General features: G+C 39.7%; 1 protein-coding gene across 1 annotated transcript in view; it reads left to right on the top strand.

Moving 5' to 3' along the window:
- The window catches only part of ctnna2 (catenin (cadherin-associated protein), alpha 2), a 312,279-nt gene extending 303,821 nt beyond the window's left edge, over positions 1-8,458 (top strand). The window contains exons 17-18 of the mRNA XM_085778569.1: positions 5,422-5,556; positions 7,297-8,458. Coding sequence (XP_085634695.1) covers positions 5,422-5,556; positions 7,297-7,584 — 423 coding nt within the window. The 3' untranslated portion in view covers positions 7,585-8,458. The remainder of the gene's footprint in view (positions 1-5,421; positions 5,557-7,296) is intronic.
- Positions 8,459-23,538: the final 15,080 nt, after the last annotated feature.

Raw genomic sequence — 23,538 nt, 5'->3', positions numbered from 1 at the left:
AAACTGCTGGGTGATGATCAGTGTAAACAGGGTTTAGGTGGGAGTGAATCTGTCACATGGCAAATCACTGGCAGAGCCTGTGTCTGAATCAACAGTTGCCGTAATGAAAGAGCAGGTGGCTTGCCATTTTTAATTCTCACTTAAATGGTTCCTAGACCAGTGTTTACTGAATATTCAAAGCCTTCTGTTACACTTCCAGAGACATCAGAGCTATGATCAGAAAATAAAGAGGGGCTTGAGGACCTTTTCACTTCTAGCATGTACTTTATTATAAAAGTGTTTCCATGTGAGGCTTTTGGGGCATCCGTCTGCCATGCCATTCAGCAAATGGAATGGATGAGTAAAAGTTAAAACAGCAAAAGTTTGCTTTTATCAAACACGTTAATGGAGTTACACAAGGACTAACATGACCTTGATTATTTGTGTTTATTCTGGGTGAAGAAGACAAGCATTTTGCATTCACACATTATGGTAGGTAAGCTGTACTGGCCGAGAGGACTGTGGCTTGACAGTAGGAATAAAGGCTGCTCCACTGCTTTCAGACTGGTCCCTTAAGTAGCAAACCTTGTTGCCATGACTCCACATCAGCCCTATTGATGAGCACGTGTGAAGCAGAAGGAAATTCTGCATGGAAGGGTGGAAGGACAGCAAGCTCTTTCATAGTCATTTAAGCACAGCACTTGACGTAGAAAAACCCCTCGAGGCACCTCACCCCATTTCACTCCAGCAGTGCCTTTTTTTCTACTCTATTTCTCCCACTCCATTTTCCCTTCCTCTGTTTCATTCTTTAAATACTGTATGCCTCCTACAGACACAATATACAGTAAATACATACGACATTAGGAACACCTATTGTGATATGCACATTGATTGTTGAGTGCAGTGAGCGGCAGTCACACGTTATCACTCTGCCTGAGACAGGAGATGTTGGATTGCTAAGCAATTCTGTAGCACCATCTGGCCTTGAATGTAGCTGTGCTGGTGGTCTTTGTTGATGTCTTATATAAGGATTTTAAGGTTAATGTTCTTATAGAGAGTATGTCTTAACATAGACAATACTGTAAACATCATAGTATATAGTTTTTATTCTTCATTTTTCTTGTTGTCATCAAATCCCAAAAATAGGCCAAAACCAACAATGTGTTAGTCCATCTCTCAGTAATCTGTACTCTTGCATTCAGCCCCAAGCCCATTCATTTCCTCTGGAGATGAAAACCTTGAAAATGTATTTTTAATTTAGATTTTTTTCCCCCTAAAAGCTGCAGGGAATTTAGTTTGTAACAAATGTTCCTCAAAAATGAGTAAATACTGCTATTCTCTGGGACTATTTTTGATGAAAACAGTTTAGTGTACATGCACTTATTTAACAGCAGCAGGATGGTGTATGCAGGGTTTACTCAAAACAAACTACAGTGACAAGGTTGATTGTCAAGAAGGCAAACATAACACGGTGCAACTGTTTTTGAGCAGGAATGGAAGCTGTGGCGACACAAGCGTAATTTGTTATCAGGATCAAATGATTGGTGCTTTTGGCTATCTAATGGGATTTGTTGACATTCGGAAAAGTTTCAGTTTGGGTGGTGCCTTGTAATGTAGAACTTGAAAGTGTCAAGTTATTGATTATAATGCTGCACATTTGAAGTTTGAAGTGGAGCGTTCAGACCTCTAGGTTTCACTTTAGTTGTCACAGCAGAAGCCTCTGTCGCACCGAGTGCAGGACAACAAGTGCAAAGCTCCTGTAGCCTCCACTGACAGCAGTGAAACCAAGTGTGACTGATGTGTAATTAAAATGCTTCTCAGTAAAAACAAAAACTACACTTTACCCACTGCTGGCTGGGGAGGAGTCAGTACCAACTAACTTCAAAAATTAATGCAGAGTGGGAATCTTGTATCTGAGAGCTGCCATAGCTTTTCAGGAAGAGAAAGCTTTGTTTTATATTTTGACCAATATGAATTTTTCATTTTGTTTGGTGAAGTTCGAAAGCCAGCGTGACCATGTTTTCTTGAAAGTGCAATCTCTTGTATCAAGCTTCATTTCTCATATATCTCACAACACATAATATACAATATGTTATTGTCTTCCCATGTTCATTTAGGTGCAGTGGTTATTTTCTTAAATTCTGAATCTATAAAGGAAGCATGTAATCCTTCAGAATTAAGAGTCCTATTGTGTCTCATCTTATACTGATGTCTGCCAGTAAGTTGATCACATGCACATTAGATAGGATCCCTGCTAATCAAAAGGGATGAAAGGGATGATCTTTTGGTATATAGGGAATGTGATCAGTACAGGGGACTTCTCAGTGGTTCTCAAGGTTACAGAGCCAACTTTCAATGCACTGCTAACATGGCATATTGCGTATTTAGATATTTGGAACAATTTTCACAGAGAACAGGATGTTTGAAAGAGATTCATGAATGGAAACACCAGGTTTCTCAGGTTACGAGAGTGTGGGGGTTCTGCTGCCTCTTGGTGATCCATTTGATTTTTTGCAGATGGTAGAAGATAACAGCGGGGGGGAGGAAAACACTTGAATATAATAACTGGTTTCCATAAGAACTAGAGGAGTAAAATGTTCAGTCCTCTGTAGATCTGACACCAAAGGTTGCATGAGCAAATAGAAAGATCACCACCTTTCCTGAAGTAACTGACAGATTCTCACCATCAGAGGCACTGCAGTGGTCCAGTCAGCTAGAAGGCATATTGTGCAACAGTGTGTAAGAGGCTCTGTTTGAATCTCAATAGCACTTTTATTTTGTTTCTCTCCTCCCTCTCTTTTGTCTTAGTTATTGGATATGTATAGAATCAGGAATAAGAATACAGAAAAATAACTTTTTACACTGAATAATTCAGGAAGGGTCAGTCTCACCCTGCATATAAGTGCAACATCAGTGCGAGGTGTGAATTGTGTTTTGACAGACTTCCACACTCAGACACAGAAGTTGACGTCATCATCCTCAAGTCCATCGAATTATCCAGAAAGAGTGCATTTCAGTCATTAACCCCTAATTATGTGAAGAAAAATTCAACAGAAACAACAAAATAAAAGATAGTCACCATTTTTAGACTGGAGCAAATATACTGTGTGTATATATATATATATATATATATATATATATATATATATTACAGAGAAGTGCTGAGGTCAGGAGGAGCTACAGAAAGGCTGAGTAAAATCAGGCCGTAGCCCAGTTTGTTCACTAGTCAGTAATGAATGTTGTTGCTTTATGAAGGACAGAGAGAATGCCAGAGTGAGAGAGAGAGAGAGAGAGAGAGAGAGAGAGAGAGCTTCAATGGCCCCAGCAAGCTAATGGGCCATACAGTTTATTTACATCAACAGGGAATCTGTGGAAGAAATTGACTATTAGTCAACGGTACAATAGGGAACAATTGTGTCATGTCTGCATGAAACTTGCCTGGGGCAGCAGTGTGTGTGTGTGTGTGTGTGTGTGTGTGTGTGTGTGTGTGTGTGTGTGTGTGTGTGTGTGTGCCAGCAGCATGAAGTGCAGTTAGCTGTGATGCTAGCCAGGACTGGCGGTGCAGTGATAATGCCCAAGGAGAAGTTTCCCTCTGCCTCACTGGCTGCTCTATGAGCTAGCAGCTCCACCTCAGTCTGCATTCAGTGACACTTATGGAGATGAAGCTGGTGCTGGTGGCACCCCTGGTCTTATTCACTGTGTTGTTGAATGTCCTGCTCTGATACTGTAATGGTCACACCTGCAAATGTGAACCATGCCTTGAATTGGCATTCGTAATTCTATTTATAAGTTGGAGGACTTTGTTTTACTATTACTAAGTGTTTTTTGAGGGGCTTTAATGACAGGACAGTTAGAAAGAGACGGGAATGACATGCAGCAAAGGGCTGCCTGGGTAATTGAACCAAGGCCGAAGCAGGGAGGACCACAGCCTCCGTACATGAGGAAGAACACTGAAAGGCACTTGTGGTAAGTCAGTGCTATTGTCTTGGCAAGAGAGGCCTCTCCACAGTGAGAAGAAGGGTAGATGGGCAGCCAGTAGAGCTGCCAGTCCTGGAGGGGATATATTCATATCACATGCTTGATATTTAACTTGCCATCCTCCTCTACCTGAGCCCACAGGACAAGGAAATGAGCTGAGCATTTCTCACATACAGTGATGCTGCTGAATGTCCTAGTTAGGGCCGTTTAATATTAATGGCTAGAAGAAAGGTGTTGCTACACAATGATGCTCGCAGTGTTTAGGCAGCTGATGCAGTGTTCTTAACCCACTGGGAGCTTAGTGGGCCATAGCTTGATCCCTGGAAGGCTTCCAGATGGAATAATAGGGGCAAACTGTGTAATAGTAAGAGATCTGAAGAGACTGTCCTCATATTCCCTGTTTGTCCATTTGCTGAACGAAGTAGCACAAAAGCCAGAAAGACCAGATCAGACCTTTATCCCTATGTAAGAAGGATACATATAGCATCTTCTGTATCTTTATCTTTTTCAAAAATATTAGTCCATTCATTTTCAATTGATCTGTTGTCTACTTGTGCTACATGCTGTGACAGTCTTGTTGTATGTGAAATGAATGAGTCTGACACCCTGCAGTGAAATAACTAGGCTTTGAAACCATTACCTGCATCAAACCACCGCTGGGGTGAAAAAAAGCAACATCTTCCACTGGAAAGATATGTAATTAGCAACCCAAAATAGTATAACTCCAGTTTTTGTGGTTTTTCTGCTACAAAAAGGCTCCAACGTCAGAAACTATGAATCCTATAACAACCTAATTTGGTTGAAAACACACATCTCAGGCCTATTTAGGAACCAGCATTAGACTTTGCCAATAAGATCCTTGCCTGAAATGAGGCCAGGGACCTTTTTTGTCCTCCAGATTCTTTGGCTCAACAACAAACCAAGTGCTTTGGCTTTGATTTATCTCATGATATAATGGCTAATTGTGTCTTCTTTGTTGATGCCTTTCTGTTCATCACAGATGATCCTGTCTTTACATGCAATATAGTATAGGTTTCCATACAGGAAGTGAGATGTCAGTATGCTAGTTTGCATTTTGGCCAATGTGTTGTTAAGCACAAATCAATTGCATGTTTGCTATGCCTCCACACCGGCAACAGCTGTGGCTATGGCTTGAGGCGTTGTGTTTTCAGGTTGTCTGTCCCATTGTTGTGAACAGGATATATCAGGATTGCCTTGAGGGAATTTTGACACAAATGTTCACTTAATTGCAGATGACCCTGTGCTGTGACCTCACAAAACACGTTTTTGCCATCACACTATTACAAAACACACATGATGCCTTTTCAGTTAATTCCAAGTTGTAGTTTATCAATTAGTAATCTGATTGATGATAGTGACACTACTAAATTGAGCACTGAGACCTATTACTGTTTTATGGGTGTGTGTTTTGACATGTGTTGTTTGTGCCTCCTCCCCATTCAGTGCCCTGATTCAGCATGCAAGCAGGACCTGCTGGCCTACCTGCAAAGAATCGCCTTGTACTGTCATCAACTCAACATTTGCAGCAAGGTGAAAGCTGAGGTTCAGAACCTGGGAGGAGAACTCATTGTGTCTGGGGTAAGTCTGACCACACAGAGCAGTTCCATTAGCACTGTTCTTGATAGACGTTTGGACGGTAGTCACCGGACTAGGTTAAGTTTAGACAATTTTTTATGCTGTGCACTCACTGCGGGTGGGCAAACCTTTTAGTTCAAGGTCAGGATGAAGCTTGAAAGACCAGATGAAGGGTCATGCATATTAAGGGTGATGCAATTATTTCAGACTGATTACTATCTAATAATACCAGAAAGATGCACCGCAGGCTTTTTTCCATTTGTATTTTTCATGCCTCCTGAACCCTATTATTCACTGCACAAAGTAAAATCAGACAGTTATCCCACATCGCTTGCACTTGGCATTTAAACTTTTCATCGTTGGTTTTTTTTTTCCAATGTGGAGAAACATTTGATACATTTAATATGTATTGCTTCACACACATACTTATACATAACCTCTATTTTCAAATGTAGTCTTAATGAAAAAATATTGATCATTTTGACCTCATAATAATGTGTGACCTTTCCTAAATCCTTCTGCAAAGCTACAGTATAAGATGTCGATATAAAGAGACTTCATCTTTTCATAAAGCAAGAAAATACATGTTCCAACAAAAGGAAATGTATTCAATACATGTGTTTGGTACAGCTGCAGTCAGACATAGATGTCAACCACACAATGAAGATTTAGCTCTTTTTATTGGTGTGTGTGTGAGTACGGCAGTTTGTTTAATGTATGTATGTATGTGTGTATGTGTTTGTGTGTGTGTGTGTGTGTGTGTGTGTGTGTGTGTGTGTGTGTGTGTGTGTGTGTGTGTGTAAGAGTGTGTCTGTCTCCCATATATATAGTATATTTGATCAGGGTCTGTGCTGATACTGACCTTATTAAACAGATAATACTGATATTAAGTAAATTTTCATTCACAAATCACAAGTTAGCATTTTACAATCTTTACAGCACATCTATCATTAGACCCTCATTTTGGATAAGGAACGTTCTGCAACAAATTTTAACTTTAAGAAGCGGAAAAATGAAGAGATCCAGACCAGAAATGCATGAGGACAATGATTACAGTCTCATAGCTGTCTTCAGTTTTCAAATTGTCACAGAATAGTATCAAATTCTGATTTTAAATGCACAAAAAAAATCTTTACAGTTTTCTTTTTCTGCAAATATCATCAATTTCTGTCAATAATTAACTTAATTAATATTATTTTGATTGGTCCTCTAATTCAAAATCAGATCTGGCTTTTATCTTTGCTTTGGATTTTCTTGTGTTCTGTGTTCCTCATGATTTCTCAGGACTCTATTATAGTTTGTCTCACATGAGATTTGCAAGCCCTGCTGAGATTTTAACCTTTTCATGGTGGCCAGCTGGAGTCCACACTCATTAAATCTGCACAGTTGACTCGTCTCAGCATGAGGTAGGAGGAGGCCCACTGGCCGCCGACCCTTAAATGTCAGCCAAACAAAACAGACGGAGACAGAGGTACACCTGACCCCTGCCTCTGCTAATTAAGAACTGCAAAAGTAAGATGTCATATAGTGATGGTCATGTTTGTATCCAGCTCAATTGCTACTTGCAGCACAGACCTCTTAATGTGTAGCTAATATGTTCTAATGTGCTTGTTGAGTTCACAGACCCTGATGAAGAATATTGTATATGGGATTCTTCTCTCAACAAGTAAACTTTTTGACTTGGATCTGACTGTCTCTCTCTCTCCCTCTCTTTCCTCTCCAACATTCCTTGCCTTCTCGTAGCTGGATAGTGCCACATCCCTGATCCAGGCAGCCAAGAACCTAATGAACGCAGTGGTGCTGACTGTAAAGGCATCTTATGTAGCTTCCACCAAGTACCAGAAGGTGTACGGCACAGCGGCGGTCAACTCACCCGTGGTGTCTTGGCGCATGAAGGCCCCAGAGAAGAAGCCGCTGGTAAAACGGGAGAAACCCGAGGAGTGCCAGACACGTGTGAGACGAGGCTCCCAGAAGAAACACATCTCCCCCGTCCAGGCCCTCAGTGAATTCAAGGCCATGGACTCCTTCTAAAAGAAAAAAAGAGGAAAAAAAAAAAGAAACGTCGTGCTTACCCAAGAAAAACAACAAAACATGACGCTGACGAGTTGAAGTAAAAGTCCCTTTTTACATTGTGTTAACCCACCTCTGTTTGTGCTTGGTGACACCTCAGGAGGACTACAGTACATATTAAAAGGCCACACTGCAGCTCCTGTGAACACTGTGGGCCTCGTGGCTCACAGACAGCCAGCACACACCCAACACTATTTATCGATCTTATTGTAGCTTAATATGTGAGATCCAAAATGTGACACAAACACAACTACTTTTGAAAATGTGGGAGTTTGAAAAAAAAAAAAAAGAGAGAGAGAAACATATCGAAGGAAGAAGAGTGGCATCTTAAAAATTTGTGGCAGTTGATGTTCTAGCTATATCATTAACGTGCTACTGACTGGCTGCTTGTATACACATTTAAACTGTCTGAATGGAAATCCTGAATGGTTCAGTAGAGGAGTTATTCTAAAGGGAATATACCGGTGTTGGTGTGTTCCCCTTGAATTTTTTTTTTTTTTTTTTTTCAATTTGAATGTTAACCTGTAGTGCTAGGAATAACTTATGTTTAAGATACCTGGAAGTGTCGGCATCCAAGTAGTTTCCTTGTTCCTGATGATTATAATAATAATCCATATGGTGTGTTTTCCAAGGCACACTTATGGTATATTGTATTGCCTTTTTAAATTCATTTATTTAATTATTACATCACTAACTATGATGACCTTGATTGGAAGTTGTGTAGCGTATAAATATAGACAGAGAGGTTTGACTAGTTGTGGTTTGCTCAGAGAATAGAAATCCCTGCATACAGTACCTTTATATTCACCCTTCTCTAATAAATCCCTCAACTTGAGCCTTAAAGTTTTATGTGTCTTTCTTGCTGTCACATTCACAGCCCTCTGCAACTCTGCCGTGGCTACTTCATCAATCTGTGAGTGAGGATCATAGCAGTGATTGCTTTTATTAATCTGAACAATCTGACATAATCATTACAGATTACTATGCAATGGAGGGGGGGTAGTACTTAAAGGTTACAAGAAAAGGTATATCAATTCAGGTTACAGGTGAAGACCCATTACTTCACTGTGACTTGAGATGGTTAGCTGTAAGTCAGTGCTGTAAGAGCTATCATTGTGATATTTCACCATATCCTCATTTCATTTCATATTTATTCCATTCATGGATTACATGCATACATTACATGATTACATACACAACACCATAAATGGAAAGGAACAGGAAGAAGAAAAACTTGTCCCTTTCTATAGTTATAATTACATTAGCTTATACACCAAGCATTACCAATACTCCTACATCCTCCAGACTGTTTATGTGGCGGATGTAGGAGTCATTGACTCCTTTTAGACATGTTACCTGCGTGGCTCTAAGATATGTCAGGGTTGTTCAGTCTGTCTGCTGGTCCTTCACTTTGATCCAGACTGAAATATCTCAACATCAATGAGATGGGTTGCCACTGAGTTATGTACAGACATCCATATCGTTCTAAAGGGATCCTAATCACTATTGGTGATCTGCCAGTAAGGCAATACTATGGGGTTAAAATTTTTGGTTTCACATTTATCTCAAATAAGGTACCAACATTCATGGTCCCCAGAAGATGAATTATGATAACTATTGTTGATCACTTAACTCGTCCAGTGCCATCATCAGGTGAACATTTCAAGACTTTGGTTTTCAGGCTCTTGTGTTTTTGACAATCTTAGTTGTGTTTGAAATGTGTTCCTATTTACTGTAATACCACCACCTCTATTTTATTTGTGTCTGACTTGATGGAGAAATTTAAAAACTGTGAAAAAAGTGATGTCTATAATATTTACAGGGGTCCGAAATCTTACCATCTAATTATAGAGTAACCTATTGGAGTGGCTGTATGTATATGTTATCATAGTTCTTACAGCAGTTTGTTAGATTCTCATCCATCTATTTAGCAGTAAAAACTGTGTATGTTTCTCACGGTCTTGAAGTTAACTGCTGAGTCGGTGTCAGGTATATAAGCCAGCATTGACTACTGAAGTCCTTGTCAATCTCTCTTAAGCCTGCTGAGTTGTTGAGGGAAGGACAGGAGTATTGGCGAAAGAGAAAGGGTGCTGAATGAGCTGGGACTCAACAAAAGTCTGAAAGATCGCCAGTCAGCAAGACAAGAAACCCCAGGAATGCCCTGGGCTCTGAATATGAAAGTGTGAGATCTCTCAAGGCATATCGGTGTGGACAAATGTGACGTTTATATAGCCTCTCTGGTCTTTGGGAAGCCACTACCTGGCTTCAGCCTCCCTTTGTCCCGAGCAGTTCCAGTGAATTAGTTCATTTTTCACAGACAGTGCAATGCATTCCTCTCAGAAAAGCTCAATCAAGCCCCCACAGGCATCACTGGCATCACTCCCATCAAAGCGTGGAGAGCAAATCAATTGAACACTTAACATGACCTTGAACTCTTGTGAATCAAATTAAAAGCAACAACAAGTATTTTGTCCAAATAGCTGCTCACGCAACACTACATTAGATATTTCAGCGGTTTAGTCACTGATAAGGAAAAAGTCTCTTTGTTTGTGTACCCATTGTCCCACTAATGGCCGTTAAATACAAAAGGCATCAGGCATCAGGCATCCATGCATCTCCAAAGTACCCTGTGTTTAGGAAACAGGGCCAGGGGGGGAGAAGTTGTAACACGGTCCACTTAATGGAGGGATTAATTCCTAGCTGTGGTGCTGTCTAACTACAATAATCCCTGTGTGTATCCATCTCTACAATCCAAATAAAACATGACATGCTGGCTGACAGCCTGTTCTCTTTTGAAATTAAAAAAAGAAATAATTAAAAAGAAATAATCATGGTAGCAGAAATGCCACTGCAGCACATGATATTAATACTTTAATTTGAGAGATGTCTACAAGGGATGTGCTGTATTAAAGGGATTAAAACAGGAGTTCTAATCTAGTTAAACAAACCTCCCTCAGACCAACTATAAAAATAGACAGAGAGGAAAATGACTTGAAAGTCCCAGAGGCAGAATGGTGATGAACAGCATACAACCAGCTGCTGCAATATGGTTTTTGGCTTTCGGTCTCTGGTGTCAGGTGCCTTCTGACACTGAACACACAGGAGACTCTGCCATCTGCACAGATGGACATCAGTGCTGTAAAGCGTCCTCTTTTATGGCTGCAGTTGTTTTATAACACAGGATGAAAATTAAATTGGAGCAAATGGAGGTTGAATCATCTTTAGGTGACCTGATGAGTGTCTTCTTTTACCCCTGCAACAAGTTATGGAAGACCATAAAGGTTATCATCTTAATAGGAACATTTTTGAGAGATAGCTGGAGGTTAGCTCAGCTGCAAATGAGGCACAGCAGAAGGAACAGATTTTTGGTTTTAAGTAGGCTCCCTCATATGATACAAGACGTGAGTAACTATTTTGCAGAGGAAGAATATTTTCTGCTTGAAACCATTGACATATTACTTCAGATCCATTGTAGTTTCTGAGAGATATGAAGAGCAAACGTGTTTCTTTATGTAGAATTTCTACTCCAGGTTTTCTTCCAGGAGAGGGTCAATCCTGTTTCTGACTCTAATGTTCTCATGTAAGGTGTCAGGTGGGGAGTGTCTGGAAATTTCACGATCCCCTCTGAATGCTTTGCAAACCGCTGGATACCACATTCACATACGCACTAGCACATGTGCATTGCTCATTTTAAAGCCTTGTGCCAGTAATTCTTTTTGCATGCTTCCTTCTTCTCTAACTCAACTCCTTGAATGTGTCTGAGGGGGTCAAGTGGGCATGGCATTTCAGTGAGGCTGCCCAGATTCAGACTCCTCTGTCTGACTCATTCTATGTTTTCAATCTGAAAATCCAGACTGGGGGGATGTAAATGGTTTCTGGCCGTACAGCCGATGATTAAAGCAAAAATGTGATCCTGGTAGACGGTCGATAATCCAACCATTCCCCCGGCACAATGTCTCTATCTCTCCGAGAATATGAAAAGGTCCCACTGACCCCACCAGCACAGGCCAGGGCACTCACAGCTGAGAGAAGTCTTTAGGCTTGGTTGCACTGGCACAGAAAAATTCACCCTCACATCTTTGCAAAATATTTAATTCAAGAAGCTTGGTAAGATAGACACTACTGTACCTGCAGGGTTACTGGGAGAGCTAATAGCTATGGGTCGTAACAGCTAGTACGCCGATTAACATGCAGTGCTAAGCTAACCAGTCAATGACTTCCCTGGCTTCTTTGTATTACTGTTTACTCACCCTGCAGCATTTGACAAATTGTGGTGGTACATATTTGATTTGATAAATAGATATTATTGAACTACTTTCAATGTAGTTTGGGAAAAACACTTTAATGTTGCAGTTCACCTTTTTAAATCACAAGGAGAATAGGACAGTAAGCACAACATTCAATCGTTATACATAAAACAATCAGGATTAATATCACTGTGTTCATATTGCAGATCTGCCTCGGGTTTGCACACTGTGTGATAGGATGTATGACTAAAAGCTGAGGAAATAGACTTCCCTGAAAAAAAAAAAAAACACACCAAAAAACAAAAAAACAACAAGCAACTTTTGACTTTCATTTGCACAAAGTCAAACATGGGTCCTGCAGCATCTTCCGCCTCCACAAAACCCCTCATAATGTGCACACAGATATGGTGAACAGGTGTTGTAAAACCACAGCTGGCTGGCTGCTACAAGTTGTGTGCACTCCGGATGCTGTCAGTGGCTGCTGCCTTGCTCGGGCAGAACCTCTCCAATTACCTTCTCACCTGGATGGCAGTGATGGACAGTCAGAAGGGGGGAGAGGGCAGGGGCCACAGTGCTGTCTCCATGTGTAATGGACAGTATACTGTTTGGTGAAAGGTTTGGATGGGAACCAAGGCCATAGTGTTGTGTTGACCTTTAGATTGATGGACAGTTTGGGAATGGGGGGCTGTTATTTTGTCAGTTTCACTCGTGTCAGTGAAGGATGGAACCAGGGTGAGAGATGGCCTGAGTGAGTGAGGGGTAGGTGACTGTAAGTGAGGTCCCATTACAGCTGTGTGCCGAGGTGGGCGGCAACACCTGGCCTGGGGGCTTCCTGTCACACCTTTTGAAAAAAAGGTTTAAAGAAGGTGGACAAGACCTGTGTTCATACTTGAAGGAATAAACAACTCAACTGGCTGTTTATTCATCATCAACTTATATTTATATTACAATAAAATCCAGTCTGAGTCATAAAATTAACTGTAAAAACAAAACATTTTGTCTTGACTAATTCATTCTCAAACTGAAAACTCACCACCTGTCTTCGATCTACACTTGTAATGACCGACTCATAATTATACTATTAAATTAGCACATTTAGGCTGTTTATCAGTGATGACTCACAGTCTTAGCAATGAACTAATTGTTTCTCTGTGTACTGGTTGATCCACAGCTGTTTGTATGATAATAGCAGGTCTTCAGGAAAAGTAGCAGGAAGACAAGATTAAAGATCTGTGGTTCACCAATGCATGTGATCTTCCCCAAAAAATGGAGGGGCAACAATTTCTCCTTCTTGTTACAGTGGCAGTAGCTTTCACATGGAAGCAGTATGGAAGACAATCTGATGTAGTTTGATTCTGATTTTGTAGCTCATACTTCTTAAGATAAAATTAATGGTCTGTGCTGAGATTCATCAGATTGTAAACTCAACAAAATCTTACCACAAAAGGTCAGTTTAGAAGTCGTGCTGTAGCTTTTGATCGTATCACATGATCTTTATCAGCATATGAGTTTAACCACATTTCCTGTTTCTTTGTTGTTTTTTTCTTTCTTTCTTTCTTTCTTTCTTTCTTTCTTTCTTTCTTTCTTTCTTTCTTTCTTTCTTTCTTTCTTTCTTTCTTTCTTTCTTTCTTTCTTTTGTTTTGTTTTCTTTTGAAGATTTTAGGGGCTTCTCTCTCAGGCTGTCAGAGCTTTCAGTTACATCATTAACAACAATCCAGAAAAAATCTTTGTCTCCATGATCTTCATAAAATGTTTGTATATTTTTGGGGTGGTGGACTGATTCTGGCCAATTGAATTTCACACAGATGTCCCAGCCAGCACAGGAATAGTTTGGCATTTGGAAATACTCATTCACTTTCTTGTGAAGAATTAAATGAAAAGATTCATAACACTCTCAAGTTTGTCTGTTAAAGCTGAAGCTAAACAAGCAGCATGTTAAGTAATTCAGTTTACAGGAAGTGGTTACTGGATCCTTTTTTCTGCCTAATTTTCCAGAAACTTACAGTAAGCAAACAAGGAACATGTTAAATAATTCAATTTAGAGCAGGTGGTTGGATCTTTTATTTATTTTTTTAGACAGAACCATTAAGCTACTTGTTTTCTTAGGTTTTGGGTCTTTATGCTGAGCTGCGCTTCACAGCTGTTGACTGCAGCTTCACATTTACTGTACAATAATTGTTGTACTACATATCCTCTGTGCATATTGCTTGCATCTAAGAAGGGGATGAACATTTCATTTTTCATTCAAGACAGCTGCATTATAGCATGTGGTGCACAGCCTGGGATGTTTTCAGAAGTTTTGTGCTCAGTTAAATCAAAGTCTGAGGATTATGGTGAGGTGAAACATCATTCATGTAAAATAATGTTGTTACACTGTTGATAACATAAGTAGCTTATGTAGCATATAAGTGGTATATGCACAACTGATGCAGATCATTATTTTTAATTAGCACTACCATGTCTCTTTGGTTAGCCCCAGCTTTACAGTTTCAGCTGCTGTGTCAAACTTTAAACCAAACATTTGTAGTGCACATAAACAGCAATCAATAAAACATCGCTATGAACCAAATATACAGATAAAGCATGATAGCTTTAGCGGTTCATCACCGCTTCAATCTACAAATTGAATTTTAGAGATCTTACATTTCTTTGGTTTTCCTCTATATTTAAGATGTGGTGTTACTTTTCCAATTTTTTTAGTAGCTATGTGAGATGCTGCTGGTATAATACCATATTCATGTATCTACAACTGTATACCTGAAGCTATATTGAGGTGCAAAAGTTGTGTTCTGAGCAATAAGAATCATAATGAGAGCAGCACATGCAGTATATACATTTTAGCTGAAATTGTGCAAATGTTAAACAGGTTCATATCCAGAAGACGCCAAAAAGACATGTAGCCTATTGGTTCTGATTATCTATGACCCATCACACCATTGCCAGGGTAGACTTGTAAAATGTGAAAGTAACAGCTTACGAGATTATTAGGCCCTGTAGGAGGTCTGCACACTACTGAGTGCTTTCTTCTTTTATTTTGCATTTGACCAGATGGTACCTTAATGAGCCGAAGCTGTCACTGTTAAAATTACACAGTGCAAGGGACATCATGGCAAAGAGTAAAAATACCCTTTGCAAATTTGAACAAGGTCATAATAAAGTTGTCAGCAGTCGCCCCAAAATGGCCGAAATAACAGGCTGATTTATGTCTGTCTCTAATTGAATGTGGAAAGAGAGAGTAACCTCTGCTAAGCCTGAGTCTTGGTCAGTCAGAGGGAAAATTCACACAAGAAGGATGTGGGACAGTTATTTCCTTCCATCACTGACTATTATCGTCCCTACAACTATTAACTACCGTATCTACTATTAACATTAGCTTTCAAAGAGAGTGGACATGTGAGGAGCTTATCTGCTGGTGTCCAAATTTACCCATCAGTAGGGGTGTGCTTTCACAGAGGTTAAAGAGTGGATAAGGAGTGTTTGAGTGATGAAATTTTAAACATTTCTCTGCCTGGTCAGCAGTTTTTTATGGGGTTTTCAGCTGTAATAGTAAAACACAGAAAACTGCTGATATAAATCAAGCCATAATATAAAACTACTTGTTTTAATGCTTCATCAAATAATGAGTTTTTCTGCTCAGGCAAGGATTCACATGCTGAAAATGATGTTACTGCCACGTGGGGCTGGACTAAATGGAGTGTCTATATCCTTTAAAAATCAAATTCACAATGAGATATACATGTTACAAAATAAAAAGTAACTACTGAAATGATTTCAGTTCTTTCTGAGGGGTACACAAATGTAATATATTTAATGGAAACATTTGATGAAGGAGTTGTCAAGACATATAATGTAAAACCCAAAATGTCAACCTGATGTTGATGGAGAGAAAAATGTCAATGAGGAAATCTGAAACACAAAGAGAGATACCAGCTAAAGAGACCAAACCACTTTTTGTAACATTGTTGTAAAGTTGGACATTCTCATGGGAACCTATGGGAACTGAGTCGCTGGTGGAGACATGTTGGCTTCATTCTTCCTTAACTCCAGAGATCATTGTCTTATGGGTGAAATCAGAATTATTAATAAAGTTTGAAAGAAAAAAAATGGTTTTAAATTATATTGTTTGCTATTTCTGATTCATCTTAATGATACATTTCATGGGAGTAATATCATTGTAGGCTATGTTAATTTAATATTAATACAGTATATATTTTGTTTTGTTTTACCATGTTGTGTATAAAAAGCTCTGTTCATTTATTATTATTATTATTATTATTATTATTATTATTATTATTATTATTATTTACTGAAGTTGGGGAAGAACTAGAGGCAGAGCGATAAATGTGACAGGAAGTGGACGACAGTAGCGGCCGGGCTAACAAAAACAACAGCAACAACAACAGACGGAGGAAACGTATTTGTGTTCTTGGTACTCTGAGACTACACAGCGGTTGGGAGGAAACACGCCGCAGCACCTGAGTAAATAAGCCGGGAACAAGAGGCATGCAACAAGCGAGGAAAATCCACATCCTCACGGGCTAATTAAGCCAACACCTGAGCCAGGTGCAGCACCTTCTCCATGACATCAGAGCGTCTCTACTGTGACCACACTAACACCAAACGGAGCGTCACCAAGTCCCGTTTTAAAAAGGTAACTGGAGCTTATTTGCGATTTTCTTTTATGTTATAGTGACTGGCCTATTTCATATAATATAACATTAGGCCTACATGTGATAACACAACGTAACCACGGCTTCATACAGATGGTCCAGAGTGAAGACGCCTTCAGGGAGACCAGTGCTACAGGAATATGTTGGAAGTTACCCTGAGATGACAGCGACTACCTCAAGCAGTAAGTGTTTTTATTATTGTTTCTAAACTACACAAAATGTATGTGTCATTCCTGTAGTATCCTGTATGCTGCATGCTGTATAGAGCTCAGGTGTTGTCTTCAAGCCTGGGGGCCTTGATAAAGAAAGTGCCAACTTCAACTTCTCATTAGACGCAGACACTTAATACTTGTTTTGCATTCAGCAAATGTCTGTGTCATGCAGGTCTTTTGTGCGTACGTTCATTCATATATTCATTATTGCTGTCCCTATAAGACACGTCTCTCCTGACGCTTCTTTGTCTTTTCCATTTGGATGTCTTCTGTCTCCCTCTTGCTTTCTTTATCCTGTAGAGACCAGCTCAGTGTTTGGATTAATGTTGTTTAAATGTCAACTACATTTAATTAAATACTCATCCCTAATAGAAGTAGCCTGTTTGCCGAAGCCAAGCAATGACTGACCCTCAATGAGTGCAGACACATTGAATTTGACCACCAGCACAGGTTTAAGCTGTGTACTGCATCAGTTAGAAAGTGGTATAACAGGATGTGTCCTGACCCACCACTCCATTAACCTTTCTGTTTATATGAGCAGAGTGTGTGTGTGTGTTTTTTTAGAGATGCAGGTGGAGCACTATCCTAAGGCTTTACGTAATATATCATAACATGAAGACAGACCTGTTGTGACTGATTCCATCGCCGTCCCGTTAAAATGAACCTTGCCAGGCCTCAAATCTAATTCAGAGTCAGTTTTCACAGCATGCTACTGTCACGTTAGCCAGTGCCTAATTCTGTCTAATTGAGTAATGACAACAACTCTGCATAGTGACACCTCAACTGCAAGGTCAGTTCATGCGTTGCCAGCTTCACACTGAGAAACTGAGTCAAGCCCACTCCTACCACAGAGTGCACAGCAGGAGAGATCCCCAAATCCAATAAATCTAACTGCAGGTATCAAACACACACACACACACACACACACACACACACACACACACACACACACACACACACACACACACACACACACACACACACACACACACACACACACACACACACACACACAAATGCACACAGACATTGTCTGTAGTGTTGGTAAAGCCAGATTCTGGGGGGGTTGTATAGTGGCTCCATGGTTGGCATTATATCATAACTGTAAGAAGCATCTGACTTGATTCATGTGCTTTTTGTGCGGTGTTTGCATTAGTGCTCATCTCTACCATTATTCTCTTGATACTGTGGATTTTACTTGCTATTTACTGCATTCAAAGACACCTCAAGATCACTTGAAGGAGAAACTCTAAAATCTTGAGTCATGAAGAGGAAAGTCTGCCTCACTGTGCTGCTCTGTGTGTGGTTTTATGATTGAAACATGAGAATTTAATGAAAAAACTGAATGCCCTTTGATGTAAATATAAAGATAATTATAGAAGCTGTGCAGCAATGGTCGGGGCCGGGCAATTTTTGGCAAAATTAGGCAATTTGAAAGTGACAGTTCCAAAGCTCTAGCACATATGGTTGAGTTGTTATGAATTTTCAAAGTTTTGAAAGAGGCTTGCGGTAACACCACCATCAGGACTATTGCCTTGTGTTTCCAGTTGAGGACATCTGGCATTTTGAAGTGTCACCCTCACTGGGTCTTGAACCCACAACCTCTGACACCAAGAACCAGCTCCCAACTCACTGAGCTGCACTGTACAGTAAGTGAGACCTGGTGTGTGGCCTCTCAAATGGACTCTGGGACTCACCAGCCAGGCAGCATTTGTCAAGGCAGATTTCGAAAATTGTCAAAATGTCAGAAATTCTGTTATCTGAACAAAAATCTGATAATACATAAATTGCATCGTGACAGCGTGGAAATGTTGGTGATTTGTTTTTAACGATAAGTGTTTTGCTTCATAACAGAAAATCTCTTACACTGCCCGGTCCCTACAGTTATTATTAATGATCTTAAAGGTGTACAGAAACGGCCGTTTGTCCTGTTTGTCGTGCCGAGTTGTCACGAGCTGCAACACGAGTTTACCCAAGTAAGGAAAACAAATTTGATTGGTCGTTATCGAGCGGGCGGGATTTTCAAAGCTTGGGGCGAGCCCGAGGTCCGTGTGTGTGTGTGTGTCTCAGACGTTTGAATGACGGATTACGGATCCAATATCAGTGGCTGGTGAATCGTGAGCAGGCTGACGTATAATCCGTGCGACTGCATTATCCAATGCGAAAAAAAAAAATACACACTTTCATCCTGGATTTACTCAAAATAGAATTTTGCACAAAGTTTGGCCTACATCGTCTGATAGATGAGTTATTACACTAATTTTATGACACAGAGTGGGCTTAAATTCAGTTTTCTTTTCTGTACACCTTTAAAGTATTATTCATCTCATGAAGCAGTCGCGCTGTGTGTGTGGTCCTTGCTTGTACAGTATGTCTTTATCTTGTAATTTATAAACTCTCTTCTAACCAAACTGTTGTGTTTTGATGCTGCCTTCCTACACTTGAGGAACTTGTTAATTTCTTTGTGCAGTTTATTTCCTCAGAAAAGTAGTAGCTTTGTTTGTGGTTTTCATCGTTGGGAGGGGGGTGCCTAAGCTGGAAAAACTGATTAGCATTGTGGTCCTATAATATTATAGGACCACAATGCTAATCAGTTTTTCAGATGTGCCCTCCAGCGCAGATACATCTGCATAAAGTTGAGCTGTTCTCAACTTTGCCTTGTAGTGCAAATGTCTGTAACTCAGCGGGTGGTGCCGGGCTGAAACACAAGGTCCAATCCACAATGAATAGCAGCTTAAAATGCTTCCAGCTCTGACCGTGAGCTGTAGCGGCCCAGGTGTGTACCAGGGATCTTTGATCCATGTGATTCCCCCATCTTGCTTTACCTTGATTTCCTGTGATCCTTCCACCACGGTCAAATACCAATAAACGTGCATTTGATAAGCATTTTGCATATTGGCTCATACAGATTTAGCTACTGACTCAGTACATTGTGGAAAAACGTGTGTACTGTATGCATTGTGTGAAGTATGTGTGATGTGGTGCACATGCTCACTTCTGTGGATGTTTTGATAACTAAGTTTATGATGGAATGACATGCATTGTTTTTATGTGCATGTGTTGTGTGTAAGTCTGGCCCCAGGTTTTTGGAAAATTGGAAATGTCTTAGGGCTTTCACAATCATGAAATTTTAGCTGATAATTAATTGCCATATAAATAATTGTGAATAGACATACTACACCTTATGAAGAATAAAATACTTTTATTGGCATTCAACACTGGAACATGTAAATAAGAACTGCATTTCTGTTTGCCCTTTGGCTTTGCAACTAAATCCATGATAGATGCTCATCAAAATGCGATCGTCGAATATACAGTTTGTGGTGCTCCACTCATGTGTCATTAAACTATAGCAGAAGAAGGGGGTGCAACATGATGATGTCACTGAAAGGGCAGAAGTCAAACCTCAAACGGTGGAAAATAATGTGGAAATAGTAATGGAAATATGACATGTCTGTTAGTTTCATCCAGCAGTTTTTATACAGATGAATGGAAACAGTTTGAACGATAATGCAAAAATAATTTTGGTCAGCTCAAACAATTGCGATGAGGCAATTTAAAATAATTGTGGCAGGCCTAGTCTAAATAAAATTTGATGAATGGTCCAAATCCAAATAAAAATAAAGTAATGAAAAAACCTCTATTAATTTATGCGGCATCACATTTAAAATAATGATAAAAATGTTAAAAATGAATTATCAGTCATCAGAACAACCAGCAATGATAGGCCTAGATAAGCAGTATCATAATATGATTCTACAGCAAATCCTGATCACATCTCTGATAGCAGATTGCAAGCAGGCAGAGTTTTGGAAATTGTAGTCCAGCACTGCCACACAGGTGGATTTCAGTTTGATGGGATCCTGATTTCCATTCAGTAGCACACCCCAGCTGGTTTTGATCTGCACACTAGATGCCTTTATTTATAGGCATAAGACAATTTTTCAGCAGTTTTGGTAAACTGAAGTTCTCGGCAACAGTGTGCAATATTGGCATCTTCCTCATCACAGCTTGCTCAAATGCTGTTATATTGCACGTGCATGAGGAGAAAGCAGAGGTTCCCATGGCAGACATGGAAATCAAAGGCAAATGGTGCCTCACTTCCAAGTCTCTCTGTGTCTTTTGAATGCATTCATCATCTATCCAGTGATCCTGCCACCATGTCCTTGAACTCCACCACTTTGCTAGGATCGCCTGCTGAGATGCCTTGTGGAGGTAATTGAATGAAAATGGTATAATCAGTTAAAGATGCCCTTCGGGCACATATCAAAACATATAAGGACTCAGCATTGCATACAAAAACACGGAATTGCAAGTCTGCCACCCCCCCCAAAATGAAGTGTACTCCTTCTACCTCATTAATTACAATGTTCATTTTTATTAATTTATCATGTTTACCTATTTTACTGCAAATGGCAATGGGTAATACCCTTTGATACTGATATTTATTCCACACCACACACAGCAGTGGTGGCACTATTGAGGTCAGCACCGGGAGCATAGACTCAATTGTCTGCCAGTCTTCATCAGGCAGCTCCAGTGTCCTGGTGTCTGTTACTTTTGTTGCTGACAGAACAGCGTTGATAGCCCATCACTGTCTGTAGATGTGCTGGAGCATGTCAGGATTGCATACATTTGCCTGCAGTCAGGTTTTGTGGGTTAGTTTTTTTTTTAGCTGCCACAGTAGCCAGAGCACTGTCCTACTGTCTGTCTGCCAGGGCTGCAGCCCCAGTCGGTGGTGGCTAGGTGCATAACATGTTGCATGTGTCAGTTGGCATTGTACAATAGTAAAATGGTAACAACTTAATTATGGGACTACAAAGAGTATAGTAGTAGTAGTAGTAGTAGGAGGAGGAGATAGTAGTACAGTATAGATAGTAGTAGGAGATATATTATTTATTTGTAAATATTTGATTCTCTGAGTTGTATTTGTTTTGTTTCACTATGCTTTGGCAACATACTTCTCGTAACATTCATGCCAATAAAGCAAATTTGAGAGAGAGAGAGATTTTTTTCTGATGGGGGGCTGACACAGGCCATGGCAGAGTCTTACAAAAAGCCACACTGATGAAATGCTGTTTCAAAAAATACAATTTAAATAAATGATATCAAGTTTTTGCACTAAAAATGTAAGTAAAATTCTGACAAAGTGAATCTAGGGTGTTTTCACACAATGGTGTTCAGGTCGGCCCAGCTGAACTTTGAGCCCGAGTGTGTTGTGTTTGGATCCCTGTGTCTTCATTGTTAAAGTCGTTACTTCTCAGAGTTTCATTATCAGAAATTAGATTGCATGTAGGTGTGAGACAGATTCGAGAGAATTTTTAATGATTTATCATTTATTTGTGCCAGGTAGTCTTCAAGGTTTTCTAGTTTTTCAATCATTCCTGTAAGAGTTATGGTTTGTAATGGTTTAGTCTGTTGCTGACTAGATGATCTTGGCGCTCAGGTATGTTCAGATATAATGAAAAAGTTACCATGTCAGGATCCTCTATGCACTGGAAGAAATGTGGACAATACTTTCCTGTTTGTACATTGATGGTCTCTGCGGTAAGGATTTAGAGTGCTAATTTTCCTCAAACCTTGTTCATGCCTTTATAATTCCATTCCGGTTGCACTTAATAGCACAGTGAGGTGTTGTGAGCACTTAGAGTAGGGCACCAAGGTGCTCCCATAACCATTAAAATGTTCGACTGCCCATTAAATGCATCTGTACCTTTTTGTAAGTAGCTCTATCCATCACTCTTATGACTGGTATATTTTCAGTACATGGTCCTGGAGAGACTGTTGATGTTCAGTTTAGGCAGAACATGGAAATATGGTCTACTCTGGGCAATGAAAAAGGAACAGGAATAAATGAGAAGTCATTGCTCTTCAATTTAAGTGAAACACTAAAAAAAAGTCTTACATAATGAAGCAACTGTTTCAATATTGATCTTTACAAAGCTTCGTATTGAGACATTTCATTCTTGTGCCTTAACACACCATCACATGCTTCTTAAGCACGCTTTGGTGAAGATGCTGGAGCTGCATATGTGCTGATATACAGAGGATCTTAGTTTACTTTTGTCACAGATCACATACATGCAGATGTTGTATTATGTCAATTGTGTCGGATTTTGTATTTTGCCTTTTAAGATTAATTGTCATATCAACCACAAATCCCCAAATAGTTTTTTTTTCTAGTTCTAAATGTCTAAATGTCTTAATTTAAATCCAGTCGGGCTGAAGAAGCTGTGCTAGACAAAATAGTCCTTATGACCACTTAAATTTAATATTGTTCAGCATTGCATTCAGTGGTTTAATTTAGTATTTTTATTGGAAATATCCTCATGTCATGACAGGGTGACAATGAGCTGACAACGTAGCTAAATCATATAGAGGCATAATTTCTTATTTACTCCTGTGCTAACCTTACTGTGGTACATCAAAATGTCTTCTGGGAAAAAGGCTTACTGCAATAGTCTCAGTACTTATGTATGTTGGAAGCTTGACCTTGTAGATTGTTATGTCTCACCAAGCTGCTAAATTCTCTTGTGCTTTGTTGTCATCTCTCACCTTATTTGTTGCATAATGCATTACTTCATTTTCTCCTGTGATTGATTATTGATTCGTTAGATCTTGGAAGGCTTTTTCTCTTTTTCAGTGAATTCCTTTGTGACATGCTTGTGAGTTAGTGTAGAGATGTGGATAGTGTCTCGAGTAACATGTTGTGGTTTGCACCAGACATATTTTGATCTTGGGCTGAAAAGTATGGTTAAGAAGAATTGTTCTTGGTGTCATTATCAA

Source organism: Trachurus japonicus, chromosome 1 (genome assembly GCF_045865225.1).
Source record: "Trachurus japonicus isolate A0001 chromosome 1, Traja_1.0".
Taxonomy (NCBI): Eukaryota; Metazoa; Chordata; class Actinopteri; order Carangiformes; family Carangidae; genus Trachurus; species Trachurus japonicus.
Note: the sequence above shows the minus strand (reverse complement) of the source record. Positions and strands in the feature narration are given on the sequence as shown.